Raw genomic sequence first — 26,582 nt, 5'->3', positions numbered from 1 at the left:
TTGAGAAGTGTGACTCTCTGTTGTATCCTCGCTCTTCCCCAATATTATATATTATTATATATTCCGTGTCCGTTACTTCCGGACGTAAAGAATTTTTCCCTTTGCTACAGGATGCACCATCGATGTCGCCATGGGATTCGATATAACTCGTAGATCTGGTGCTCCTGCTGAGACTCTCGTCAGCGGCCACAACTTGCTCCGGACTTTATTGCCAGAGATCGCCCATTATGTTACCTCCAAACCGGGCCTGTGCTGCGTCGACCCCTTGCGCATCAGGACCAGCATCGGCTACCGAGTAGTGAGTCAGGATGGACGTACCCTGTACGACACAAGCTTCGAGGGCTACAGCGACGATGTGGTGAGGAAAGTCAGCACGTTTAATCTGCCACAGCCCACTTACTTCAACACCGCCCTGCTGAAATCCCTCGGGGAGAAGTTGAAGGCGTCCGGAGCCGGTGTCAAGGTGAGTCTGAGACGCAGCACAAAAACAAACCTTTCCTCAGTTGAAGACACTTTGTGGTATTGTTTTCCATCAGCATGGAGGGAGGAGATGATGAGTGGATTTTCATCTGTGAGTGAACTTTAACCGTTAAAGCAGCAGGTGTTAATGTGACCGACTCGTCCACCAGGTGCTGGTGATCTTCTCAGACGGACTCGATGAAGACGTGATGAAACTGGAGCAAGAGTCCGAGCTGCTGCGACAGTCTGGTAAGACCTCAGTTTGCAATTTTCCAGTTTTAATTGCATGATTATACTTGAATGACCAGGTAGATGATGTGGATCCAACATGTATGTTTTGGAGAGCGGTTAATGCTGCCGTTTGTAGAGAAATGTCTTCTTTTGTGTGTTTTCTGTGCAGGTGTCAGCGCTCTGCTGACTGTGGCGCTGGAGGGAGTGCGTGACCCGGCCCAGCTGCAGATGGTGGAGTTTGGACGAGGATTCGGATACAAGCTTCCTCTCAGCATCGGCATGCCGAGTGTTGGCAGCGCCCTCCTCAAACAAATTGTAAGTCAGTCATGTCACTAAAGACAGAAACAAAACTGGTAAACACTTCATCGCTCAGCAAAGAGTCTGTCGGAGTGATAAACTTCCTTTTTACATTCAAAGTAATTCAGCTTTAATTTTTCTGGTGTAACCGGACTCAAACGAAGATGAGTTATGTTTTCTTTATTTTTGGTTCATGCTGAATTGCGCTAGGCTAGCAGGTTCCTCCTGCTTCTGTTGTTTGTGCTAAGCTAAGCTAAATACGTCCTCAACTCGTCCCTGCAGTGGACAGAGATGGAACAGAGACTGATCTTCTCGTCTGACTCTACCAACCAAAATTAGTTTTATCCATGTTTTTATCCTGGATGTTCGTCAGTTACTCAGCTAACAGGTGACTGTAACACTGAGATGTTCAGGAACCTTTTTAATACCAGTCACTGAACTCACCACACTGCAGCTGTTGCAGTGGTAAATGTATATGTGAAGGCCAGTGACCGACAATAAACATGTTTGTGTGTAAGAAGAGATTTGTTGCTCTCGCTTGAAATGGAAAATATATTTTATGCTGATTCCTCACTTTATTGTCAGAATATCACAATTAAGAATAAAGTGATTTAGAGATGCTTCTTTTTGTGTGATGAGAATTTGTCTGAAAGTCATCTGTTCAGAAAAGTTTTTCCTGTCCTGGCGTGTCCGTTTGCAGGAGTGGAAACCAGAAACAGAAGAAGCCTCGGGGACGTGCTGGTTGAAAGAAAATATGTAGATTACTCAGGACGTTGGGGAATAGCCATTAGCAAACCAGAGTCCTGTAAACATTCGTGGGTTCAGTGGAATGCTCGTTTTAGCCTTTGATAACAGATTTCTCCCTGAAGGAGAGTGTGACTCTTCTTTTAATCTTCTGTTTAAAAAAAATACCAATATCTCTTTATTTATTTTAATGATTAGGATTTTATTGAAAGTTTGAACAAGGGAACATAGTAGGAGACCTGTCAGACAGCTCATACACACACAAAGAGAAAGAACAAAACACACACACACACAATCACACACACACACACACTCTTTTATAAAGCCTTCATTGTATTGATATCAACCCAACATGATAGAGACACTCAACTTAACTGTGTAATGTGTCTGATTCTTCAGGCTGTATAAACTGTAAACTGTATAAATAAAGTCCATCCAAATGAAGTTCTTGATGTTTCCGTTGTTTTCTCTGCAGGACACGGTGTCGGACAGGGAGTGCTGTAACGTCATGTGCAAATGTTCGGGGCATGAAGGCGTCCGTGGCCTTCGGGGCCCCCCGGGGTCAAAGGTGACTGGAACACACACCTTTCACTTTAAACACAATGGCAAGAATGTTTGGGGAAAAGTGTCAGAAGCAATAAGAAGGCTGAGCTGAGAGCGAGCAGACGCAGGCAGAGTCCTCAGTCAAAGTCAAGTGCTCACTGATACAGAGGGCGACAGGAAACGGCTCTTTATCCTCAAGGCTGACAGGAACGAGTCCTCACGCAGCCGAGCAACAAGCGCTCTGTTATTTACTTCTGTAAAAGTATCAACAACAATGTAGAAATACTTTATTATGAGTGAACATCCTGCATTCAAAATCCTGAAGACAAAAATGTGGTTTACTGCAAGTAAAAGTACAGATTCATCTTTATTCTCACGAGTCGTTTGCAGTGTATAAAACAGTAATTCAGTTATTTTCCTGTCACTGAAGCTGTGTGTGTGTGTGTGTGTGTGTGTGTGTGTGTGTGTGTGTTATAAACAGGGTGTGTCTGGACAGAAGGGTTACCCAGGATTCCCCGGAGAGGAAGGCGTCGCTGTAAGTGCCTCTTCATCCACTCAAACTTTATTTACCCGTTGATCCTGCAGACTGAAGTGTCTGGTAGCTCGCCTCACAGGAGCGTCCCGTCACTGGACTCCTCTGCGCTCTCCGTCACGCCTCCCTGTGTTTGTGTGTTGCAGGGGGATCGGGGGTATCCTGGACCCACCGGACCTCAGGGATTACAGGGTTGCTCTGGGCTCAGAGGACCGAAGGTAAAGCTCTCCTGATCACTACTTATTCTAATCAGTGCTGAGTAAAGTTGACTGATGGAAGCAGCTGTGATTCACCAGATGTTGATGATGTGCGTCTGACTCCTGCTGTTTGTGTCTGCAGGGCTACCGAGGCCTCCGCGGGAACAGGGTGAGTGACTCAGACCTGCTGGAATGTAACAAAACCAATTTAGACGAGGAGGTCATGTGACGAGCCGAATGTACTGAAGAATGTTTAGACAAACATTCAAGTGGAGATGGAGTCTAATGACCCGAGAAGAAGAAACCTGCTGCCTGTAACGCTCCGTTCTCTTTCTACATTGCAGGGCGAAGACGGTGAAGACGGGCTGGACGGAGTCAACGGAGAACAGGTACGAACTTCAGCAGCTGCACATCTGTACACCTGCATCACTCTCCTCTGTTGTGTGATGAATCAGGCACAAACATCTCTTCATTTGCTTCAACCAGTCGTTTATTCTGATGAGAGATATCAGGTCTCTCACAGCTTACTTTCTAGTTACAAACCCAAGAAAAAGAAAAACAACGTCCGCTAACGGTCAGTTAGGAAGTTTCACCACAGAGATTTCAACATGGTTGGTCAATAAATACTTTCACCAACAAGACAAAGTGGCTGCCTCCCACACAACATGAGCGTTCTGTGTCAGGATGTGGAAACTAAAACTACCTGGTATGAATAATCAGGACAGAATCATGTTTCAGTCATCATATTTGTCTGTACATCCACAGGAGCACTGCTAACAGCTAATTCAGCACACTGAATGGAGATGATTTATATAAAGCCAGATGTTAGCATCGACCCAGATGTTAGCATCGACCTGGTTCCCTCCACAGAAAGCCTCTGGGATTATTTGGGATTAGTGTCAAACACAAGGTTCTGATCCGTCCAGGTTCTGTTGATCCAGATCATCTCCACAGATGAACTACACTCTGTGATGTGTGAAGCTAAATTAACTGTGTAGCAGTAAGAAGCTAATGCTAGGCTACAAACAGACGACATCACGGTCACATGACTGAAACGTCTCCACCACTAAGAGTCTTACTGCACAATTACTATCCAGGTTTTCTATAAACTGATCAATGTACAAGTTGTAAAGTCAGAGTTAGAACAGTGTGTAACTAAAGTGGCCTGTAAAGACGGACTAGTGAGTAGATGAGTCTCCGTGTTCGCTGTGAGGACGTTTAATGTCCCCGACAACCTCTGTAGTCTCATTCAGACACTCGTTAGCAACCGCTAACTGTTTCTAACACATGAAGAGCTTCAGGATTAAACTGCAGGACATTAATGATGATTGTGAATATGTTCAGCCTGTGGTGACACACAGCTTATTACACACATTCACCTGGAAACACGTTCAGACTCTGAGAGGAGGGGACAGGACGTGCTAACATGCTAACATGCTAACTAATTTCTGGGTTTAAGACTACAGATTATGCCACTTTATGGGAACTGTAGTATTAAATCTAAGAGCATGATTATATATATAACCTTTATTTAACTATGACGTCACATTGAGATTATAATCTGTGAGATTTAACCAAGAAGTCGAGGTCAGAATGACAGAAGTAAGACAAAGAAGGAGAAGAAGAGCTGATCATTAAACACTTCTGGACTCCTGAAGTGTCTTTTTTTGGTTATTGAGACGATAATTGAACTCCTCCATTCTTTAGAATTGTGAGTCACAGCAGAAGATCAGAAGATGCTGCTTGTTGAAGCTGAGACAGTAAATCTGTTTGTTGTCATCGTGGAGGAAATGAGCTGATGGAGGATTTTCCGGCTGTGTGATGAATGTTTGTGGTTTTGTGTTTGCAGGGAGTGACGGGAGAAGACGGAGCTCGAGGAGAGAGAGGACACCCAGGAAACCCAGTAAAACAAAAACCTTTAACTCGTCTCTTTTCTCACAGTGTGACCGTCTTTGTGTTGATGACAGAGTCTTTCAGCCGCTCGGCCCACGTTTTAATTAGAACATCAAATCAGCAGAAAAACATTTATTAGTTATATTTAAGTTAATGATTACGTTGGAGACTTTGTAGTTTGACTCTTGTATTCTGAGATTTATTTTTGGACTCATTCAAAAGTTGTTTTAATTATCTCACTGATGAAGATTTATGAATCATTTGCTTATTAAACTTTGTGTTGTTATGAGTTGTAGTGCTGCCTTCTATAGAGATTAATAATCACATTTAATAGTTTAGATTCACGTATTGATACGTATCATCTTCATGCTATTTGTGTATTTTGTTAAAGACGCGTCAGAGGAATTTATTATTTTCATGTGTTCGGGGACGAAGTGTCGCTGCAGTTTGATCTCATTTCTCCGTCACGTCCATCAGAGGATGACAGACTGAAGCTCGGAGGCGTTGACCTCTGACCTCCGGCTGGTTGACTGACAGGTTGAACTTTCGTCCTCAGGGTATCCCGGGTATCAGAGGGGAGGCGGGGCTTAAAGGACAGCGAGGACTGAGAGGAGATCCGGTGAGTGCCAACATTTTCTCTCTCTCTCTCTCTCGATGGGTGGATTATAAATCTAAATCACAGTTATTATGTATAATCACACAGATGTTCTGTGCAATGAGCTGGTTTCCATTTTATGTCAAAGAGACAGAAGTCAGAACAAACTGCTGATAACTGAACGGTGTAAAAGATTTAACGCTGCTCTACAGTAAACGCTCAGTCACCACAGCTTCAGTCAGAATGTTCTTATGACACTGAGCGTTAACTTTTTGTTCTCGTGGCAAAAGTTCATGTTTGATCTATTTAAGAGGAAAGTGATTGTGAATTGTGAAAAGTCTGAGTCATGGAGACTTATTATATTCTATAATATCATTTTAAAACTGTGACATAAACTTATCGAGCTGTCGTAATTTGGTGAAGTTAAAACGTAAGTTGAGGATTGCTTGAATTTTTCTTAGTTTCTCATCTTTTTCATCTTTTTCAACCTGCGAACATTAAAACAGTTGAATCCAGATGTGATGTCGTAACAATGAGATTTAGATTTTCTCAGTCAACACGAGGACAGAGTGCAGTGTGACGGCTGAGTCAGTCTCATCAGAGCGCCGTCAGTAAAACGTCTCCTGGTCTGTGATGCTGATATCAGCTCTGTGTGTTGTTAGAGAGCGATACAGCCAAACACAGCTGTTCAACATCTGGAAGCTCCACTTAAGAAAAGTAAACAGTGTGCAGAGTTTACCCTTCAGGACTGACGGACTGTCTGTTGTGTTTGGACCGACAGGGTGAACCAGGTGCTGATAACACCACCCCAGGAGCCAAAGGAGACCCCGGGAACCCGGGCTTACCGGTAAGAACCCTCACATACTGGACTTGTTTTGAGGTATCAGGTGATGTTGGATCATTTCAGTTGATGTTGGACCTGAAGGTTTGTAGACGTTGGATAAACTTGACTCAGTTTACTTTAGGATCAGTTCTGGTGCCGCTGTGTTGAATCTTATTTTGCCACAGTTATTGATCACTTTGCCTGACTGTGATGTGTTTAAATCCACAGGGTGCACCTGGACCTGAAGGGAGACCCGGGGAGAGCGGGATCGTTGGAAACCCGGTGAGATAATTTATCTTGTCTCCTCTGTGTGCAGTGATGATACCTCTGAACTACAGACGTGTCTGAAGCTTCTTTAAAAGATTCTGGATGTTTAATGGGTCGAATGAAATCAGTGAGTCTCTATAAAGAATAAAGTATTTAAATTATAAGCAACACAGTTTTAATTGTTGTTAATAATGTCTTACTGATAATTAAAAAAGGAAAAGCGGGAGTCGTCAGCCAGGCTGTGACACTGATAATCAATATGTTTGCTTTCACACGCTACATTACGTTCTGTGACCTGACGAGGATTCAGTGTTACGATATCATCACCATCACTTCATTTTCAGACCAGCAGCAAGAATTCTCCTGTCGGCCTTTAACATCTCGTTAGTTTAAGTAATAAACAACTCTGATGCTGTAAATCCCACCTGTGATCAGCGGATAACAGGACGAAGATACTCTGACACTGATGATGATTATAATGTTGTGTGTTCTTCATCTGTGCTCGATGCCAGCAGCATGTTGTGACTTCAGCTGTTCTGTCTGAATGTAGCAAAACGTCTTTTATATGTGAAATGATCAGTGTGATTCTGACATCACACTGACGAACGCATGAATCATTAAGTGTTTGTTTGCTTTCAGGGACCGGATGGAAGAAGAGGATCGCTCGGTGAGAAGGTAGGAGAGGAGCTCTGCTGCTCGTTAGTCCTGCTTTATACCCCAGTCATCACTCAGACAGCCTGCTGAGACTGTGTGTGTGTGTGTCTCTGTGTGTGTGTGTTGTGTGTGTGTGTGTGTGTCTCTGTGTGTGTGTTCCTGCAGGGTCCACCTGGAGAGCCAGGAGCTCCAGGACTCTCGGGCACCCCAGGTGCTTCAGGTCCACAGGTGAGCGATCAGATCAGACACTTTGTGGTAATCATTCTGTGATATCGTCACCAGAGTCATAGAATCCACGTTGTCCCTGCAGGGTGCCAGAGGGGTCAGAGGCCAACCAGGACCGAGAGGGATCCCTGGACTCCCTGGACCTCAGGTCAGTACATTTATGATACAGCACCTCCGCTGAGCTCAGAGCAGCTGGCAGGAGGACACACGGTCCATACATGTTGTTAATGTGTGTCGTAGAGAGACACAGACGACAATCAGACAATCAAAGAAACTGGGTCCACTGTGGGACCCGAGCCCGGAACCACTGGTTGTGACTTTTGGATCATTCTCTGGCAAAATAATTTTCTTCAGGATGAATAAAATCTATTCTTATCTTCTGTAGAGTCAGTAAAACAGGAACATCCTCTCTGTAAAGATGGATTTACATTCTCACTCAGCTTTTAAAGAAATGTTGTTTTGAACCGTCTGACTGTCAACTAAAGAACAACGACACGATTCAGAGGATGATGAGAAGATAAAGGTTTGTTAATGTAAAACTGTTTGTTTGTGTAGTGAAGTGGGAAGTGTTGTGTCAGCATTCTGAAGCAAACAAGCGGAACTTGTGAACACTTCAGCAGCCGTGTACATGATGAAGAATGAATATTAACTCGGCTTTTGAAAGAAATTCATTGAAGGAAATAGAAATCAACATAATGTTTTAGCCTCCTCAGAACTTTGTCCCTGTTCCTGTGTAATTAAAACCAAATGACGTTGTTCATGTCTGAAATGAAACATCACAGATTCTCCGTAATTATCATTTTAAATCCAACATGTCCACAAAGTTCAAGTTCTACTGATATTTCCTGTTTGTGCAGCTTCATGTGAAACATTTACAACATGCAGTATTAAATGTTTACAAAGACAGAACTGAGTTATATCTCAGATATGAAAATGAACAGACGTCGAGCCCTTCATCTGAAAACTTCAGTAAATATTGACGCATAGTTCTGATGTGTGGACTCCTGAGGACCAGCAGGACGCCTCCTCTCATCTCATCGTACCAGTTATCTTGTTGGATGCTGTTTGGCCAGAAGTATGTGGACGGTGCTCCTGCAGACGGGTTGTTTGATCTGATGGAAAGTTTGAGACTGAGGAGTTCAGGCTGTTGTTTCTTACTGTCTGTCTCTCATGAGGCTCTCAGTGGTCTAAATGTTCTACAACAACATCGTTATCTTGAAGTCTGTATTTAATAAGTGCAGGAAGTGTTAATTCATTTTGCAGTTGTCGTATCTGACACTTTAATCACTGCGAGTCACAAATCCTGACGACTCTGACAGATGATGTCAGAGTCGTCCTGGAGCTCATCTGGTCTCTGGTTCCAGTTAGGAGGCAGGAAGTCGTTCACGCTCCCTCGGTTATTGTTCGATGTTGTTGAGAATATTTGTAGTGCTGTGCTTTTACAGATCTGACCCGCCTTGAATGAGCTGTATTTAAGAGCCTGCATGACAAACGTTGAATTAATCCAGAACGATATTTATTGCAGCCTCAGTATGAAGATGTTTCACTGAGCAAACAATATTCTGGTGATTTATCCCAGTGTTGAACCTGTCGCATCCAAATGACTTTAAATCAGTGGACGTGAGCGACGTGAGCGGAGAGAATCTGTGCTCACGTTATGTTCTACCTTTTTTGAAATCATGAACTCGACCTCACGTCCTGTAAATCTGGTCTGAGATCAGTTAGTGATGTGTTCTCTCCTGCAGACTGAGATCACAGCAGACGAGCTGATGGAGACTTCTGATGTTTAAATCAAGTCTCAGCTGCTTCAGTTGTTCAGCAGAACGCTGCAACTCTGTTTTACTGTGAAGCTCCAGAACTGTTCTGTGGACCACCACACTTCACCTGACTTTATATCATCACGAGGAGAGGAGGACTATATCATCAGGAGGAGGAGAGGAGGACTTTATATCATCAGGAGGAGGAGAGGAGGACTTTATATCATCAGGAGGAGAGGAGGACTTAAATCATCAGGAGGAGGAGAGGAGGACTTTATATCATCAGGAGGAGGAGAGGAGGACTTTATATCATCAGGAGGAGGAGAGGAGGACTTTATATCATCAGGAGGAGAGGAGGACTTTATATCATCAGGAGGAGAGGAGGACTTTATATCATCAGGAGGAGGAGAGGAGGAGTTTATATCATCAGGAGGAGGAGAGGAGGACTTTATATCCTCAGGAGGAGGAGAGGAGGACTTTATATCCTCAGGAGGAGAGGAGGACTTTATATCATCAGGAGGAGGAGGAGAGGAGGACTTTATATCATCAGGAGGAGGAGGATGATTATAGGAGAGGAGGACTTTATATCATCAGGAGGAGAGGAGGACTTTATATCATCAGGAGGAGAGGAGGACTTTATATCATCAGGAGGAGAGGAGGACTTTATATCATCAGGAGGAGGAGAGGAGGACTTTATATCATCAGGAGGAGGAGAGGAGGAGTTTATATCGTCAGGAGGAGAAGAGGACTTTATATCATCAGGAGGAGAGGAGGACTTTATATCATCAGGAGGAGGAGAGGAGGACTTTATATCATCAGGAGGAGGAGAGGAGGACTTTATATCGTCAGGAGGAGAAGAGGACTTTATATCCTCAGGAGGAGGAGAGGAGGACTTTATATCATCAGGAGGAGGAGAGGAGGACTTTATATCATCAGGAGGAGAGGAGGACTTTATATCATCAGGAGGAGGAGAGGAGGACTTTATATCATCAGGAAGAGAGGAGGACTTTATATCATCAGGAAGAGAGGAGGACTTTATATCATCAGGAGGAGGAGAGGAGGACTTTATATCATCAGGAAGAGAGGAGGACTTTATATCATCAGGAGGAGGAGAGGAGGACTTTATATCATCAGGAGGAGGAGAGGAGGACTTTATATCATCAGGAGGAGGAGAGGAGGACTTTATATCATCAGGAGGAGGAGAGGAGGACTTTATATCATCAGGAGGAGGAGAGGAGGACTTTATATCATCAGGAGGAGGAGAGGAGGACTTTATATCATCAGGAGGAGAGGAGGACTTTATATCATCAGGGAGGAGGAGAGGAGGACTTTATATCATCAGGAGGAGGAGAGGAGGACTTTATATCATCAGGAGGAGGAGAGGAGGACTTATATCATCAGGAGGAGGAGAGGAGGACTTTATATCATCAGGAGGAGGAGAGGAGGACTTTATATCATCAGGAGGAGGAGAGGAGGACTTTATATCATCAGGAGGAGGAGAGGAGGACTTTATATCATCAGGAGGAGAGGAGGTACTTTATATCCTCAGGAGGAGGAGAGGAGGACTTTATATCATCAGGAGGAGGAGAGGAGGACTTTATATCATCAGGAGGAGGAGAGGAGGACTTTATATCATCAGGAGGAGGAGAGGAGGAGAGGAGGACTTTATATCATCAGGAGGAGGAGAGGAGGACTTTATATCATCAGGAGGAGGAGAGGACTTGGTTTTTGGGTGAACTGTCCCTTTAAGATCTGAAGGCTTCGTGTAATCCGGCTCGGTGGTTGTTGCTGTGCTGGATGTTTCTGCTTTGAAGCGACGGACTGAACAAACATCTTTGAGCTCTCTCAGTGAAGAAATGCTTCATTGACAGTAAATGACCGGTACCAGTTATCAGACGGGTTCTGGTCCAGCTGGGAAGAAACATTTCCATATTCAGTTTTGTGCCAACGGTCAACTTTCTGTTTCCTTCTTTAAAGAGACTTCTGCTTGTTGTTTCTCTTCAGCTCTGATCTGCTGTTGGATCAGCGCTGCTGTTCTGTTCTGTTCTGGTCCACTGATGTTTGCAGTGAAGCGGTTTCAGACTCCACAGTTTTATTTGTGAGAACACGCTGAGATTAAATCAGTTTGTGATGAGTCCAGTTTGTTCAGAGAGCTTCCAGAACTCCAACTGTTTTACAGTCTGCCGTCAGACAATAATGAACTCTGGATGATTAATGAGCTCGTTTGATAGATTTCATCCACCACAGTTAATATTTATTCACCTTTAGAGATTTCTTCTTCTTCAAAGCTTCATTAGAGAAGAAATGATTTAATATCGGCTCCTCGTAAACACCCAGAGAGCAGCAGCTGCTCCTGGTGGATGTTTTTGATGATAATTGCCTCCAATAAATGTGAAGTTTATAGATCAGTACACAGTTCAGATTTATCACTCAGTGAAACGGCACCCGGAGCTTTAAATCAGCTGTCAGCTTCTTCTGATTTGAATAATCTGCAGCAGCCACGAGGAGGACGGGTTCACCAGTGTTACTGATCCAGAGTCTGTTCAGGTTCTGTAACTAAAATCTTCATCATAAAAGAAAACTGAACTGTTGTGAAGCAGTTCACAACAGTTTTACTTGTGTTTCATAACTTTTTTTAATCATTTTAACACAAACATGAAGCTGAAAGTGGCTCCGACAGTCACCGTGTCCTTTTTCAAACCAGTTTATTAAGTGATGCGTTCACGGACACTCGTACGTTACAGAGCTGTCACCTCTTCCTGCTCTGACTCTGTTGGTGTTCCTGCAGGGTGGACCAGGACCAGACGGAAGCCCGGGAGCAGCCGGACGCCGCGGAGCCAACGGACAGAAGGTGTGTGACGTCGTTTCATCTCATCGCCTCACAACACGAGACACAATCTGATCAGGTTCACAGGAAGTTGATGACGGTTGTTTGTCAGATAGAGAATCAAACATGAGTGATGTCGTTAATATGAACATTTAAAGTCTCCAGCTGCTTAAAGTTTTCTTCCTCTGCTGTTCTGTTCACAGGTAATTTGAGATGTTGCAGATAATATTATCAAGTTTATAGAAGTACAAACAGTTATATGGTGTAGTTTTACAATGATGAAGCTGAAATATTGATTAGAGGATCATCAAAAGATGCATCAAGCTGAGATTATTTAGTTTATTTATCTGCTTCACATCTTTCAAACTGAACATCTTCGTGTTTTGAACCGTTGGTCCGACAGATGATGAGTGATTCAGTGATGATCATAATCATTCTCTTGTTGTGATTTTTTAATTTTTTTTTTGATAAAGTGTAGTGTCAAATGTTCTGCATGACAGTGAATGAAAACAACTGTTGTTGTTGTTGAAGGGCCAACCAGGAGATCCAGGTGATAAAGGAGTTCCAGGATCACTGGGACCCCGAGGAATGCCGGTAAGGAGCTGAAACAAGCTGTGTGTTATTACTGTTTAATATGTAATGAGGTATCTTACGTGTGTGTGTGTGTGTGTGTGTGTGTGTGTGTGTGTGTGTGTGTGTGTGTGTGCGCTGTGTTTCAGGGTGAGGATGGCCGAGACGGTTACGGACCTCCAGGATCTGATGGTGCCAAGGTAGAGGAGACGTCAGACAAACTGACTCTTAGTTTCTTCTCATCTGATCCTGACATCTCCGACTGTTCTGTCACTGTACTGAATACAGTTCAAGTTTATTTAATTAGAAATATGAATTCTCGTCTTCGTCTTGTTACAGGGGAATCTTGGTTTCCCTGGTCACCCTGGTCTACTGGTGAGTACACCTTAAACAGAGAACATCGTCAGACCCACATTTATCTGACCGGTGACCCAGTCTGAGTCGGTTCAGACTCCAAACATCACAAATTTGCAAGAATTGTGTGCTGAACCACAGCTCATGTTCTACAAACTGTTACATGTGAATTCACTGATGAGCAAAGAAATCTAAACCAGACTTCATCCAGAAAACTGTCACTTTATAGAAGCGGTGCCTGAACAGCTCAGCTACAGAATGATCAGGATGACTTCAGTCAGGTTAGAGACATGTTATCTGTGTGAACGCAGCTCCTCATTCACGTCCTCACAGAATCTTGTTTAAGGTCCAGGAGCTGCATCAGTACGAGGAATTATCAGTGACATGCTGAATTTATGTTGTGTATGCTGGCGTTGGTCCAAATAGTTCTGGAGGCCCTGAGAGAGGAGCAGCCGTACTAAACAACATATTTTTATTAATACTTTCACTGATTCATGAGTCGCAGAAACACTGAGGGATAAAGTGACTGTTGATAGGAACAATGTTTGGATATTAAAAGATAAGAGAGTGTAAATATGAGAAACAGGAAGCAGCAGGCTGAAATCCAAACACATGGGAGTGTGTGTGTGTGTGTGTGTGTGTGTGTGTGTGTGTGTGTGTGTGTGTGTGTGTGTGTGTGTTGTGTTCAGGGTGAGGACGGCCTGCAGGGACCAAAAGGAGGTCCAGGACCTAAAGGGAACCGAGGTCGAGCTGTGAGTGTTCACAGAACTCTGGTGTCAGATTTCTCTCTGAGTTTTGCTCCATCGCTGACTTTTGTTTCTGATCTGAATCATTCAGGGAGGCTCAGGCAGGCCCGGAGAATCAGGCGTGGGAGGAGATCCAGGATATGCTGGACACAAGGTGAGTGTCGTCGTCATCATCATCATCATCATCATCATCATCATCATCATCATCCTTAACAAGCCAGACCACTCTGAGTCTTCATACCATCCTTAACTGTGACAGTCCACTGCACTTTTATTGTAAAGTGGAGGAGAGAGGAAGGAAGTGTGAGAACGAGACGAAACACAACGTGAAGAAAACATTAAAACACCTCGTCTGAGTCACAGAGAGAGTTTCATCCACAGCACTGGTGTTAGATGGCGTCTCCTCTGGAGGATGTGTGGACTGGAAACATAGAATTAGCTGATGATGTCTGAATGATGAATAATAATACTTCTTCTCTTCCTCTTCCTCTTCCTCCTCCTCTTCCTCTTCCTCTTCCTCCTCCTCTTCCTCTTCCTCTTCCTCCTCCTCCTCTTCCTCTTCCTCTTCCTCCTCCTCCTCCTCTTCCTCCTCCTCTTCCTCTTCCTCCTCCTCTTCCTCTTCCTCCTCCTCTTCCTCTTCCTCTTCCTCTTCCTCCTCTTCCTCTTCCTCCTCCTCTTCCTCTCAGGGTCCCAGAGGTCCTCCTGGAGTCAAAAGCATGACTGTAAGTCCACCTTAAAATTCCCTTCTCCTGCCAACATGGAGGGAAATATTAAACCTTTTCTCAGTGTTGAAGATATATATGTGAGTGTTATTTGTTCTGTTGTTGTAGGAGTGTCAGCTGATCACCTACATCAGAGACAACTGTGGTGAGTGTCTGAAACGTCTCAGGCTTTCTCTCTGTATCCATAACTGCAGCTCAACTCTAATGATGTTCTCTTTCCTCCACCAGCTTGTTCCATCGGTACGTATCTCCGTGTTAATGATGTCATCATCACGGTGAGTACAGTACTGAGCCTGCTGTACAGTGACATCATCAGCGAGCACAACCTTCGTTTCAACCTCTTCAGTTTGTTTGGCATCAGCGCTTGTTGATGCTGGACGAAGCTCAGCAGTGACTTCATGTTCTCCTACAGTTTATATATTTTTATACAGGAGACACAACTCAGCCAGGTCTTTATCTGTCTGTCTCTGTCCGTCTGTTTGTGAACCGATAATCAACAGAAGTGCTTTCCACAGTGGGCTTACCCGACTTCAGCCGTGGGCTCGTTGGCTTCTCTCTGGTTATCTCCAGAATCAGCCAGACCCGGAGCTGAGAGGTAGCAGTGTGACATGTGGTTAAAGATAAACAGAGTTGGGCCGAGTCCACACAGCCTGCAGAGAAAACATCCAGCCTGCCAGTCTGTGATTTTGCCACACGGACGTTTCGGGCAAGACGCCTCTCTTCAACGTGTGTTCAGGCAAACTGACAACCAGTCTACACAGGCAACCTGGTGGTTGTGTAGACTGATTGCTAATTAGCCAGAACAGATTTTTGCAGACACAAAAATGTTGTTATACTGTCGCAACAAAAGTGTCTGGACTTTGTTTGAGGAGCGACTGTTACTCCTGCAGAGAACAGTCATGTGAAACCGGATGGTGCAACACAGCTGACAGGAGAGCTCCATCACTGACATGTTGAGTCCAAACTATCTTCACAGTGTTGACTCTACACAGTTGAGTCATCGTGTCTCTCTGACTGAAGCCACTCGACACTCATCCATCAGTGTGGATCGTTTAAAGAAACACAAACAGGCCAGAGTGTTTATTCTTCTACCAGAATCATAAACTGGTGTTGTCTCTCTGTCTGTAAACACTAAAGCTCCAGAGACCTTAAAGACTGATGTGTCTGTACTTCATTAATAAAATCAGTTATTTTCTCTTCATTAACTGGTGTGACCCGGCTCTCTGAAGTTCTGCTCAGTCGGCGTCTCTAAATACAAATTTTGACATATCTAGATTGATTTAACAAAGTCTGAACAGCACGAAAAGAAAAAAACACGTGAATGCGAATATTATAAATTGGATCCAAACCATTTTTTTGCAGCTGCGTCTGCGTCCAGATGTTCTGGCAGCTCATACTGGTGTTGGGAAACCCGTCACCAGAGAACTGAGTTACTGATGCTGATGTCGTTACCATAGCAACCCTTGATGTCTGGACACAGAAATCTGATCTGGTCCCTTGTTGATGACAGGTCTGCTTCTTTCTTCTCACATGAACTCTTCTTCGTTGGTTTTCAGGTCGTTCAGAGTGTCCGGCCTTCCCCACCGAGCTGGTGTTCGGTCTGGACATGTCCGAGGACGTGACGCCGGTGGCCTTTGAGAGGCAGCGCTCCGCCCTCCTCTCCCTGTTGGAGGACGTCGCCATCACTGAGAGCAACTGTCCGACGGGCGCTCGCGTCGCTGTGGTGGGATACAGCAGCTACACCAAGTATCTGATCCGCTTCCAGGACTACCGCCGCAAGAATCAGCTGATCGACCTCGTGAAGAACATCGCCCTGGAGAGGACGGCCAACCGACGCCAGCTGGGGGCCGCCATGCGCTTCGTGGGTCAGAACGTCTTCAAGCGAGTCCGATCGGGGCTGATGATGAGGAAGGTGGCCGTCTTCCTGTCCAACGGGCCTTCACAGGACGTTAATGACATCGTCACCGCCATGATGGAGTACCGAGGCCTCAACATCGTCCCTGTAGTCATCGCTCTGAAGAACGCGCCCACCATTAGTCAAGCGATGGAGGTAGGTCCGATCCGCCAGTTCATCAACTGGAGGCATGTTTAGTTGTTGAGTAGAATCTAAACCAGAAACATCACTTCAGTTCTTCAAAGAGTCGAGTCACAGCGATCAACGCTTCAAACTGAGAGGACGACGAGCGAGATGTCGTCAGTAGATCAGGGCTCGTATTCACAAAGACTTTTATCTTAACGTTAGGAGGACTCCTAAATCAGACTAAAAGTTTTTATGTAGGAGTCGTTTCTTAAAAGTAATTCACAAAGCTGCTGAGACCTACTTTTAGTTATGAAAACGGTGAACTCCTAAACTAGAAGTAACTCTCTGTTGCTATGGATGACGTCATTAGAAGCGGTGACAACGGTGACAACGGTGATTGGCTGTTGAGTGACAGGGCAGCCCATTGAAAAGTCATTTAGGCTATGCAATGCATGAAGTGAACATAAGGAAGTTGCCTGCAAGGCCATGACAAAGCCTATGAAAAGATATTGGATAAAGAAATGTTTTTATGAGGAGGATTAAGTGTTATCTCAGGTTCCAGCTGAGCAGAGGAGGATAAACAGGATCTGAGCCAAACGTGCCGTACCTCCAAACTTCATCTCCGTTTGATTCAAAGAGTTCAGAGTAATAAACTCAGCGCGTGCTTGAACCCTCTGACACCGTGTGACTGCTGCCATCTTCATCATTTATTTCCAGCAAGATTCCTCAAACAATCGCAGTGTTTTCTCATCCAGCCAGCGGACACAATGAACTTGTTGTTTGGCTCTGAGACGCATGACTTCATTCCAGCTCCCTTTGCACGTCGTCTCCCTTTTTGGTTAAGACAACTTTCACTCCTGCTGCCAGAGAAGTGTCTGCAGCATTCTGAAACTGCAGCTGTGCCTGAAGAGACGCTGAAGCTGTGACACGTCACCGTAGTTTCATTAGGAGACAGACGGAGATTAATGAGATCTGTTTGTAGTTTTCTTTAATCTTGTGGCTCACTCACAGTTCTCAGATCTGTGATTAACGACATGTTTCTTCTCAGACCGACGACTCGGGAAAATCCATCTTCGTGGTTCTGAGCAGAGACGCGTCTGAGCTGAGGAAGGTGAAGAACTGTGCCGTCTGTTACGGTGAGCGCTGAACATGCTTCCTGGGTTGTTTTCTGTGTTTGATCAGGACGTAATATTTCTCTTTATTTTAGGCTTGGATTGTTTTGTAACTCGTGCTGACAAAAGTCCAAAGTCATGAATCTATTCACTCCAATGAACACCACAGAATATAAATGTGATGATGATCTGTCATAATATTCTGATGAGTCAGGTGTTTGTACAAAAACTCAACAATGTTTGTTAGAAGTGACGTCGTGCTGACGTTCCTCCACACACACACACACACACACACACACCTTCAGTCTGTTTATGTAATATCAGCTGATCGATTACATCATCATGTTTTACTCTCTATTAAGACATGACGTCATAATCAGACTCATCAGGATTGTCCGGACAGGTTGACATGACCAGAGATCAGCTGTTAACACAACTAAAACACTGAGGATTATTTCTTGATATTTATTAATCAGAGTGTTGACAGAAATCACTCAGAATCAGAAGGTAAAGCTGCGTGAAACAGCTGATTGACGTGACTGTGACTCGACTCTGGACGACAAAAAGCAGCAGACTAAGAAACTAGTGAAACGTTCCGTCTGTGTCTCGGATCCATTTCAGTACAGACACACATCTCAAACACAAACACACACTTACTCGTGCTTTTGACAGCTGGGATGCATGATGTTTGTTAAATTATCAGCCTAAAATGTACATTATTGTCATCATCAGATAATAAAACTGGAGCTGATGATACAAAGTTATTTTTGTCGGCATAACAAGGGCATCCTCTCCACACAGCAGGTGGAGGTGTGAGCAGCCAATAAAAACAGAAGAACAACAACAAACACGCTGATGTCGCGTCTGTAGAGCCACACAGGTTGTCTTTTTAGGAGAAAGGAGAAAATGTGATCACAGCTGGAACATCAAATGGAACATCTGTGCCGCTCTTACACAGACTAGTTATCAGCTGATCAGTTCTGTTCATCTTCAGCTCACAGAGATCGTTTACTGGAAAGCTTCAGCCACAAACCAGCTCACGTCTCATGCACAACTCAGAGCTTTAACAACATCTGAGCGTCTGATAGAAGTGTGAAATAAAAGGAGACAGGATCGATAACATTCAGTGTTATTCAGCCTTTATCACACTGATGTAGAAGGTGCCGGTCCGATCTGTGAGGTCATCATCAGTGTTGTTGTGTGTGATGAACAGTGAGGAGTGTTTGTTGGGTCACTGTCAGACTGACCACAGGTTCTGTTTCTTGTTTCTTCAGATCCCTGCACACGTCTGGAGGAGTGCTCCTTCATCCAGGAGCTGGTGCGGCCTCAGCAGGTGGACTTGGACCTGGTCTTGGTGGTGGACAGCTCCAGGGAGGTGAAGGCTGATGAGTATGTGGGCGCCCAGCAGCTGTTGGGCTCTGTGGTGGAACAGCTGGCTGTGAGCTCGCAGCCCCGCAGGGCCGGGAACCAGGCCCGGGTGGCTGTAGTCCAGCAGAGCGGAACCCAGGTCACAAAGCCAGAGTTTGGCCTGCAGACCTACCAGAACCACGACCTGATGAGGACCCACCTGCTCCAGAACATGAGGCAGCAGGGCGGCTCCTCGGCGCTGGGACACACGCTGGAGTTCACCCTGAAGGAGGTGCTGATGAAGGCCAGCCTGCCCCGGAGGAGGAAGGCGGTGCTGACGGTGGTGGGCACCCAGACGGCTTACGAGGACCGAGCCCGGCTGCACTACTTCTCCCAGAAGCTCAAGTGTGAGGGGGTGGCCATGTTTGTGGTGACGGTCGGCGAGCGCTTCAACAGGACACAGGTGGAGGAGCTGGCCAGCCTGCCTGTGGACCAGCACCTGATCCACCTCAGCGGACTGAAGGCCGAGGAGCAGGGCTACGCCCAGCGCTTCTTCAGGGTCTTCCTCTCCACCCTCAACAGTAAGAACTGACTGAGACACGTCACAGACTTTAGATCAGATCAGACTGCAGCTTCACTGCTCTTCAGAAGGAACGACTGAACCTTTAACGCTTGATAAGTACAGATACAACTGATCCCAGATCAGATCCGCCTGAACACCAGGACGGCTTCTTTAGTAATGAAGTAGTTTCTCTGTGTAGTTCTGACTGAGTTCAGATCTCTGATGTTTCTGTGCTGGTTTCATTTCAGAGGGAATGAACTCGTATCCTCCTCCTTCCTTGAAACGGACCTGTGACCAGCTGAAGAACCAAGATGGAGGACAAGGACCGGTTATTGTTAATGGGTAACTCACACTGCCTGCAGGAGTAGAGCTGAACAGAGGAGCGCATGAATCTCTGAGGCCACCGAGACTGGCAGGAATGTTACTGCAGTTTCTAACATTTTAATAAGCAGAGAGATAATCATGGATTTATTATGAGTCGCTGCTCTGAGGACAGAACAGCTGAGCAGACAGGACTGTGACTAATGTGATTATAATATGAGTGATGGTGAATCAGTGGGTTCTGGCTGCTGTGTGTCCAGTCAGGGCCCGGTGGTGCTGGTGGATGTGGAGTACGGGGACGAGGTGGTGGAGGATTTTAGGGAGCACACGGGAGGACAGACTCAGACCGGCCAGCTGGACATCATCGAGACGCTGACCAGAGGAGACGGACAGAAGTTTGTCTCGGGAACAAAATTCGACGGTAGACCACACACACACACACACACACACACACACACACACACACACACACACACACCCTGTTCACACAGCAGCCGTCGTCCTCTGGTGGAGTCCTGCAGCTCGTCGTCTCTCTGAGTGTCAGCTGAACGCATGCTTCTGTCTGTTTTATGTTGTGTGTCACCTTTTTATTTCATTAACACTCTCCGGACACACACACACTCTGGTGAGCTTGGATCTGTTTGTCTTCATACGTCTTCATGTAGTTCCAGTTGTGTCTCATCAGGCTGCACGTGTCCTCGCGGAGCAGCGGCGCTCAGCGGCCTCAAATTCAAACAGAATATCTGTAAAGATTTTGATTGACGTCACGAGCAGACGATGCCGTGCGAGCTGAAGCTGAGGAGCCGCCGCCCCGCAGGACGCTCGTCAGTGTTTGTAGTAAATGTGTGTGTTCTGCTTTCAGCCCAGTGTCAGCTGGAGGCTGACGCTGGTATCCAGTGTGCCGACTATGTCCAAGCGTGGTTCTTTGACAAAGACATCGGTGCATGCTCTCCCTTCTGGTACGGTGGTTGCGGCGGTAACACCAACCGCTTTAACACAGAGAATGAATGTTTCCGGACCTGTGGCAGCCACAGTAAGTCCTGACTGCACATGTACTGTACTGACCACAAACCAGCCGAGTCTCTCACCAGTGTTCATCTGTCTGTCACACTGAGGCTCTGATTAACTCTGTTTATGTCCACTTCTAACTTTTTATGTTCGTCTGTCTGTCTGTCTGTCTTCATCACATCCTCAGTGATGATGTCAACTAAATGAAATGAACCAAACGATGCTGGATTCTGTTTTAAAAGTGTGTTTTAAAGCACAAACAGCAGCTCAGCATGAACACAGTCTGGTGATGCTGCTTCAGTCTGACTCTGTCGTCTCTCACAGATCAGAACATCCTGCCGAGGCCGGAGCTCGCCAGCTTCTCCAGAGGTAAAACCCACAGCGACCTGATCGCTCACACACACACACACACACACACACACACACACACACACACACACACAGTACTGTGACGCTCCTGCTGAGCATCTTTAATGTGTTGATGTCAACGTGCAGAAACTTTAAAGCAGCTGCAGATAAAAAACACATCAGTCGACTTATTGCACCTTTAAAGACGTGTTGTTGTGACACGGCTGGTTGGAGACGGTCAAACGTTCCTTTAATCAGCTGGAAATCGTCAGTAACTGAGTGACAGTCAGTATAAAACGATGTTCTGTGTGTCCCGTCTCCTTCCAGACGCCTGCTTCCTCCAACAGGACCAGGGCGGCTGCCAGAACTACACCATGGTCTGGTTCTATGACACCAAACAGAACGAATGCTCTCGCTTCTGGTACGGCGGCTGCGACGGCAACGAAAACCGCTTCACAACGCAGGAAGAGTGTGAGCACCTGTGTGTGACCAAGAGTCGATGAGGAGGAGAGAATCACCGCTGTACACCGAACACTATCAGCAGAACCTTCAGGAACACGCGTCTTCAAGGAACAATACAAGATTTCTGAGCATTTTAAATCCTTCACCGACAGCCGAGTCGTTCTGGAGCGGTTCAGTTGTTCACAGGTTTTTACTAAAACGGCTTCAGGGAAACTGGAACGTTCCAGAACTCTGCTGCTGGTTAAAGACATTTTGTTTCTTTCTTGAACATGCGTGTTTAGTTTCTTTGTTGTGCCTTCGTTCTGCGAGTCCCTTTTTAAACAAACCTCCAACATTTCACAATAAAAACTCTGACCTGCTGGACGTGGATCAAACTCGAGAGCAGAGAAGCTGTTCAACACCTTCAGGTTCATATCAGGTGCGACTGTGGAGCCGAATGAATGTTTGAAGGATTCACATCAGAACGTTGAAGTGTGTTTATGTAGAAGAGCTTTTTTTTTTTTTTTATGTGACTCACATTCAGCAAACAGCGACAGCCTGAAGGTTTCAGGGAGAGATCCATCTTAAATGTAGGAGTTTTTTTCTCTGTTCTCCAAAGATAGTGAAGTTCTCTGAAGTTCTGATCGTCCGCTCCAGAATCCACCGATACCTGGTTTGACCCTCAGACACAGCTGCACGACACCCAGAAGTCAAAATATCTGAGTCTCACTTTTACAGTTTTGGTCCTGAATCTGTCAAGAAGATGAACAACGTTTGATTTTATGCTGGAGTGACGACGCGGTGACGTTTTATCTGCAGCGTCACACGATTCTTCAGGTGACACGAAGGAAAACAATCTGTGTCGACAGTTTCTGTAACTTTTCACACAAACAACCCTCATTTTTACCTTTTGTTTAATCATATTTTCTTTTTATGCTCTTTGTCGATAAAGACAAAAGTAATCAATAACATTGTCGTAAAAAAATACAGATTTTTTCAGTGTGTCATTTTTTTAAATTGTTGGATATAAACTTTGAAACTGAAGATCTGAACTCTGAGTCTTTTCTGTCACCTGACGGACCAAACTCTGAAAGTGAGACTCAGAACGCTCTTTTTAAAAGTCGTGTGAAAGGATCAAACTGAAGCGGAGCTGCTGCCGTCACACGGAGGCTCCTGATGTTGGATTCTGTCCACGATGTAAACACATTCCTGAACGTCTCCGAGCAGCTCCGGTCTCACTTTGAGCCTTAAAAGGTCTGAAACGTGTCTCTGGGCCGAGCAACCGGGTCTCAGCACGTCCGTCTGTGTGGACGTGGAAATCAGTCTGTGGTTCGTCAAACCAACCGATGGTGCTTCATGTAAAAATCAAACGACAATAAAGAATTAAAGAAAACTTTGGAGTTCTTGTTCAGTTTGTTGATGTGAAGCAGACGAACAGTTTGTGCTGTGAGAGCGTTCAGAGATTAAAAACCTGCTGGAAACTTCAACACATCAACTTATTTCTCACTGTTCATTTGATCAATAACACGAAGAGAGTCGAGGTTTGTTTCTGATCAAACAGATTTTATTGAACACATCTGCAGATTGGAACATTTGACAATTTGTACAAGTTTCAAATCAAACTTTATATTACTCAGATTTAAAATAACGTATGTACATGAAGAAAGAAAAACAGTATTTGTGTGTTAATGTGTTTGAACATTCAGGACGATGAAAACATGAGAATTTAAAAAATCTAAATCAAGTCCAGGATCAGGTCCTCGTGATGACATCATCAGCTGACTCAGTTTACACACATGATGAAACTGATTTACATTTGAACATCGTGCATTTTTAATTTCAGGGTGTTTTTGGTCTCAGAGAAACCAAAGAAAAGAACAAATGTGAGTTTTTGTAAATATGAAAATATAGACTGAGTGCAAATCATGTTCTGAGTGAAAAGTCCAATACGGAACCCGTTTCACGTCACATCCGGAGATTAAAGGAAAAGTTCACCCACAAAATGTAAATCCAGTCATCAAACAGCACAGAACCGTCAGACGGACGTCCACATCAGAACCAGAACTGCTCAGTCCACCACACTGATCAGAACACAGCTGGAACCTCATGATCGTCAGTCAGTTTGATTTCTGGGACGTTTCCCGACAACATAATATAAAATGATGAGTTGAAAGTTTACTCGTGTTGTTTCTCTGTCCAACACACAGCAGCAACATTTCATTTATATACATGTTTCTGAGCTGCTGACCCAGCTGGAGCGAGCAGAACCTGCTCAGCGCTGTTTACAGAACATTATCGCTCTCAGTGTGGACTCTTCATCAAAGTCTCTGAAGCTCCGAGATCCAACATTTATCTGAGAAAAGGTTATCTGTTCGGACGGTGGAGGCTGAATGAGAGCAGGACTGGAGTTACATGTTTTGGATGAACTGTTCCTTTAAGGATCTGATGACACCTGTGGGGCTGCTGGGTAACAGGAAGTCATGTGACTGTAGTGAGTATATAGAGGAGGCTGCTCACTTCCTGTGTCAAACCATCAGGACACAAACGTGTGTGTGTGTGTGTGTGTGTGTGTGTGTGTGTGTGTGTGTGTGTGTGTGTGTGTGTGTGTGTGTGTGTGTGTGTGCGCGCGCGTGCGTGCGTGCGTAGCTCGTCCTCACTTCCACACCTTGACGATGCCGTCCCTGGACGAGGTGACGATGAAGCCCTGTGTGGTCTGAAAGGTGGCGATGTCAGTGATGATGTCATGGTGACCCACAGGGAGGGATTCTGGGCCGCGGCGAGGCGAGTCCTCCACCACGCCACTCTTCTGTTTACTGTGGATCTCCTGCAGAGACACCACAGCGTGTTTAACCTCACGGACACGGACAGAGAGGCATGATGGGAAAAAAACACGCTGACTGAAACATCAACACGACTTCACTGAGACAAATTCATGTTTAATAAACATCTGGAGCTGCTGAGCGAAAACCAACAATAACATCATTCATAACAGTGATAAACCTGTGTGTGTGTGTGTGTGTGTGTGTGCGTGTGTGTGTGTGTGTGTGCGTGTGCGTTCCCACCTGTACGACCTCCGTCCCCTCGATGATCTTCCTGCTGTACAGGACAGACGGGCAGTGCAGCGAGTCGTTGGCTCCTCCCGCCACGATGTACGACCTCTCAGGATAGGCCAAGTCCCAGAACCTGAACGCACAACCAACCAATCAGCAGTCAGTTTGATTTAACACATGATCGAGCGCTCTCAGTCAGCCTGAGAGGACGATCGAGAACATTCAGCAGCTTCAACAGGAAGAGCCGCCATGACAGCGAGCTAATGAAACACACTGATGGGTGTGTGTCTGTGCACAGGCTGTGTGTTGTTGTGTGTGTTCGGACCTGATCCTCATGTCAGAACCGGCCGTCAGCAGCAGAGGGTTCCCGTCAGCAGGACTGCAGTAGATCCCATGAACACTGTGAGGAGACGGCTGCACACACACACACACACACACACACACACACACACTTAGACCCACTGATGGAATGTAACTAAGTACAGTTACTCGAGTTCTTAGAGTACAATTTGGAGCTACTTGATCTGCTTCACTTTGTCAGAGTCAGGTGTAACTTTAAGGTGAACTTCTGTTAAACACGTCCTCACAGAGGGAGGAGAGAAGAGCTGGGTTTACAGTTTTGGGTGAACTGTTCCTTTAAATGTGACAGGAGATGATACACCTGTTCAGGACTCACCTGCATCTCAGAGAGTGGCGGTGCAGAGCTCGCCCACAGGGTGAATTTACGGTCCCCGGTCTCCATGTCCCACATAGACACCTCATTATTGCCCTGGACAGCTGCGCACACACGCACACGCACACACACACGCACACGCACACGCACACACACACACACACAGTTAGTTTGATCCCGATTGGTCGGTTGCTTCGACGTGATGCTGAACACATTACAGGTGATTCAGCTGTCGTCGTCTCACCTGCGATCACAGATGATTGGTAGAGCGGATGCATCAGCAGCCGTCTGATTCGTGCTCGGGCGGGGTGGGAGTGGTTTGAGATGGGGAGCTGGAACCGCATATCCCAGCATGCCATGGTGCCGCTGCTCGTACCTGTGGAGAAAACACAAAGACGGGATGTGAACTACAGGCCGAGTACCAACAACACAAGTAAAGACATCGTGATAAATATTATGTTATTCTTCACTAGATCAGATTTTAAAGTTTAAACATGATCTGTTTAGTTTTTATTGGCTTTATTCTGAGTGTTTCTGTCCTAACGTCGTCTGATCTGAAGTCACTGTCACATTTAAAAACAATAATTGAGGCTTCATGTTTCTGAGCTGAGCGTGTGGATCGACCTGTCAGTGTGAGTCTGTTTGGACTGAACAGACTGATGTGGGTCAGCTGGTGGTAATAATAATATAAATATTGATAAACAGGAAACTTTGACAGAACCACGGCTCTGAACTGGATTAGTAGAAGTTTCAAACGTAGAAACGATGAACTGTGTCTGACTTTCATCCATCAAAGCGTCGCTTCACTCTCCTCACTGGGTGTTAAAGTTACCCCACTAATTTTATACATTAAAGTGTGTTTACAATATTTACAATATTTATCAGAGTAAAGAAAGTAAAGTTTGTTTTAGCTGTACAAGAGTTTTATGACTGATCCGACCCGGAAACAGGCCCTCAGAATAAATATACAAACTATTTTGAAAGCAGATGTTCTCACCAACCGTCTCGTTTGAGTCTGTGGATCATTAAGAGGCTTCAGGATAAAACTGATGAGTAAATTATATTAATATTCAAATGTTTGAATGTTTACCAATAAAAGTCTCAAAGTATCTGAGAGTTAATTTACTTTTTTACCTGCTTGATGATAAAGAATTTAAAATAAATAAAAACTACTTTGGCTCTGATGCAGCAAGTAATCTGTAAAGTAACTAAAGTCAAATGAACGTAAATTACAATAATATTAATGCAACATGTTTCATCACAC

At 45.1% G+C, this 26,582-nt stretch overlaps 2 protein-coding genes across 6 annotated transcripts in view; one reads left to right on the top strand and one right to left on the bottom strand.

The window, feature by feature from the left end:
- The window catches only part of col6a4a (collagen, type VI, alpha 4a), a 69,496-nt gene extending 46,508 nt beyond the window's left edge, over positions 1–22,988 (top strand). For all 3 annotated transcript variants that reach the window (XM_030395245.1, XM_030395247.1, XM_030395246.1), the window contains 32 exons: positions 111–463; positions 630–708; positions 860–1,005; positions 2,207–2,299; positions 2,756–2,809; positions 2,953–3,024; positions 3,146–3,172; positions 3,348–3,392; positions 4,853–4,906; positions 5,453–5,515; positions 6,273–6,338; positions 6,543–6,596; positions 7,221–7,256; positions 7,401–7,463; positions 7,546–7,608; positions 12,006–12,068; positions 12,576–12,638; positions 12,764–12,814; positions 12,954–12,989; positions 13,658–13,720; positions 13,806–13,868; positions 14,401–14,436; positions 14,545–14,581; positions 14,665–14,676; positions 15,993–16,486; positions 17,505–17,592; positions 18,843–19,496; positions 19,726–19,819; positions 20,059–20,219; positions 20,661–20,831; positions 21,131–21,175; positions 21,482–22,988. In XM_030395245.1, coding sequence (XP_030251105.1) covers positions 111–463; positions 630–708; positions 860–1,005; positions 2,207–2,299; positions 2,756–2,809; positions 2,953–3,024; positions 3,146–3,172; positions 3,348–3,392; positions 4,853–4,906; positions 5,453–5,515; positions 6,273–6,338; positions 6,543–6,596; positions 7,221–7,256; positions 7,401–7,463; positions 7,546–7,608; positions 12,006–12,068; positions 12,576–12,638; positions 12,764–12,814; positions 12,954–12,989; positions 13,658–13,720; positions 13,806–13,868; positions 14,401–14,436; positions 14,545–14,581; positions 14,665–14,676; positions 15,993–16,486; positions 17,505–17,592; positions 18,843–19,496; positions 19,726–19,819; positions 20,059–20,219; positions 20,661–20,831; positions 21,131–21,175; positions 21,482–21,657 — 3,575 coding nt within the window. In that variant the 3' untranslated portion in view covers positions 21,658–22,988. The remainder of the gene's footprint in view (positions 1–110; positions 464–629; positions 709–859; positions 1,006–2,206; positions 2,300–2,755; positions 2,810–2,952; positions 3,025–3,145; positions 3,173–3,347; positions 3,393–4,852; positions 4,907–5,452; positions 5,516–6,272; positions 6,339–6,542; positions 6,597–7,220; positions 7,257–7,400; positions 7,464–7,545; positions 7,609–12,005; positions 12,069–12,575; positions 12,639–12,763; positions 12,815–12,953; positions 12,990–13,657; positions 13,721–13,805; positions 13,869–14,400; positions 14,437–14,544; positions 14,582–14,664; positions 14,677–15,992; positions 16,487–17,504; positions 17,593–18,842; positions 19,497–19,725; positions 19,820–20,058; positions 20,220–20,660; positions 20,832–21,130; positions 21,176–21,481) is intronic.
- Positions 22,989–23,137: 149 nt separating this feature from the next.
- pik3r4 (phosphoinositide-3-kinase, regulatory subunit 4) overlaps positions 23,138–26,582 on the bottom strand; it is a 26,172-nt gene continuing 22,727 nt past the window's right edge. For 2 of the 3 annotated variants that reach the window (XM_030395248.1, XM_030395250.1), the window contains exons 17-21: positions 25,563–25,694; positions 25,322–25,422; positions 24,971–25,059; positions 24,658–24,778; positions 23,138–24,419 (exon numbers count right to left, since the gene is read on the bottom strand). In XM_030395248.1, the coding sequence (XP_030251108.1) occupies positions 24,249–24,419; positions 24,658–24,778; positions 24,971–25,059; positions 25,322–25,422; positions 25,563–25,694 (614 nt within the window). In that variant the 3' untranslated portion in view covers positions 23,138–24,248. The remainder of the gene's footprint in view (positions 24,420–24,657; positions 24,779–24,970; positions 25,060–25,321; positions 25,423–25,562; positions 25,695–26,582) is intronic. The other variant, XM_030395249.1, reaches the window with a different exon arrangement.

The sequence above is a fragment of the Sparus aurata genome, chromosome 17, assembly GCF_900880675.1.
Source record: "Sparus aurata chromosome 17, fSpaAur1.1, whole genome shotgun sequence".
Classification (NCBI taxonomy): Eukaryota; Metazoa; Chordata; class Actinopteri; order Spariformes; family Sparidae; genus Sparus; species Sparus aurata.
Note: the sequence above shows the minus strand (reverse complement) of the source record. Positions and strands in the feature narration are given on the sequence as shown.